At 26.8% G+C, this 1,535-nt stretch overlaps 1 protein-coding gene across 2 annotated transcripts in view; it reads left to right on the top strand.

Annotated features, from left to right (window-relative positions):
• LOC106789945 overlaps positions 1–1,535 on the top strand; it is a 35,002-nt gene that overhangs the window by 3,398 nt on the left and 30,069 nt on the right. For both annotated transcript variants that reach the window (XM_014754525.1, XM_014754523.1), the window contains exon 2: positions 502–837. In XM_014754525.1, coding sequence (XP_014610011.1) covers positions 559–837 — 279 coding nt within the window. In that variant the 5' untranslated portion in view covers positions 502–558. The remainder of the gene's footprint in view (positions 1–501; positions 838–1,535) is intronic.

The raw sequence follows: 1,535 nt of genomic DNA, 5'->3' as shown, positions 1-1,535 counted from the left end.
AAAAAAAAAAAAATGAAATGAAGAAAAACAAACGATAAAGAAGTAAAACTCGTGAGAAAAAGAAAAAAAATAATCGATAAAACCGCACGCGTGTTGTAGGAAGGGGAGATAAATAAAATAAAAATAAATATAAAAAAAAAAGTAAAAAAAAGAACACAAACATGCGAATTGATTTTCCGCTTTATCCTGTGCAAAAAAATTGAACAATATATATTATTATAAAAAGAGAAAAAACATAATAATGAAAAATGTATATTGAGAAGATTAAGAAAAGATATTATAAGGAAAGTTTTAATGAATTTTTTTAAATTAGCATTGTAATTAAAAAAGACAAAGTTGTTTTAATTAAATATTTGTATTAATAATTAATATTTTATATATATATATATACCTTAGAAAAGAATTTTAATCAAACAAGTTCATCATCATAATCAATCGAAAGCTGTTCTCGACATCTAATACAACTAACATTTTTTTTTGTCATTTTGCTTTTATGGACAGGAAAATAACAAGGAACGGGGGAAAAAAGGATAAAGAAAGTTGAGTCTATTGACAAGAATGGTTTCAATGGTTTCTTCAGCAGTCCTTGGAGCAGCTGCAGGTACAGGCTTGGCTTTGGTAGTGGCAGTGACTATTGTCGTCTACAGGTACTACGCTTTTAAACGTAAAGTAAAATATTGGAGTAATCTCGATCGATGGCCAGATCCACCTCAAACAAATAAGAACAACGAAAAATCATCAGAACTTAATCAAAATCACTGTCGCGAAATTTCGACTTCTTACGTTTTGGATTGCTGGAAAAAACCTCAACAAAGTTACTATGCCGTCCAGCCAACTGTAAGTTTATCCAGTTTTATATTAATTAATTTTCTTTTTTTTTTTTTTTTGCTTTTTATATATTTTTAAATCCGTTCACAACACGCGTCGATGCGTTTGTCCTCTAGTTGCTATAATATTTTTATCAGGCATTAAATATTATTAATTCGTCGTTAAATTAGTTTAATCGATAATTATTTGTTCATGTTAATTCGTAACCGCAAGCAAACTCGTTGCTTGGGTTATAATTCAATTTCATTTCGAAAATTCAATCTCTTTCGTTAAAGGATTCTCGTTTGTTAATTATATTTGCTCGTTTATTAACGTCAATTACCTCGAGGCAATTATCAATCAATTTCCATTTTAATATATTGTCTTATTAATATCTATATATACATATATATAAATATTTATATAGATATTCTGAATATATATAGAAACAATGTCATTTTAAACGATTGAAATTTCGAGAGACTTTGAAAACATCTACTGATGATAAAGAAGATTTGTTTGTTGAATATATAGGTTTCTGTATTATCGACTGAATAAACTTCGTCGGTAACATTATTCGTTATCGGTAAAACAGAACTGTCGGTAATTTGCTGTATTATCCATTTCAGATAATATAATATTTTCAAATTTGAACATTATTTATTTTCATATCAACGGAGTTAATTATTTGATTAAATAATTATTTATAAACAATTTATAGATATATA

The sequence above is a fragment of the Polistes canadensis genome, unplaced genomic scaffold, assembly GCF_001313835.1.
Source record: "Polistes canadensis isolate GaletaPanama2010 unplaced genomic scaffold, ASM131383v1 scaffold_208, whole genome shotgun sequence".
Classification (NCBI taxonomy): Eukaryota; Metazoa; Arthropoda; class Insecta; order Hymenoptera; family Vespidae; genus Polistes; species Polistes canadensis.
This window is presented reverse-complemented; position numbering and strand designations above follow the sequence as displayed.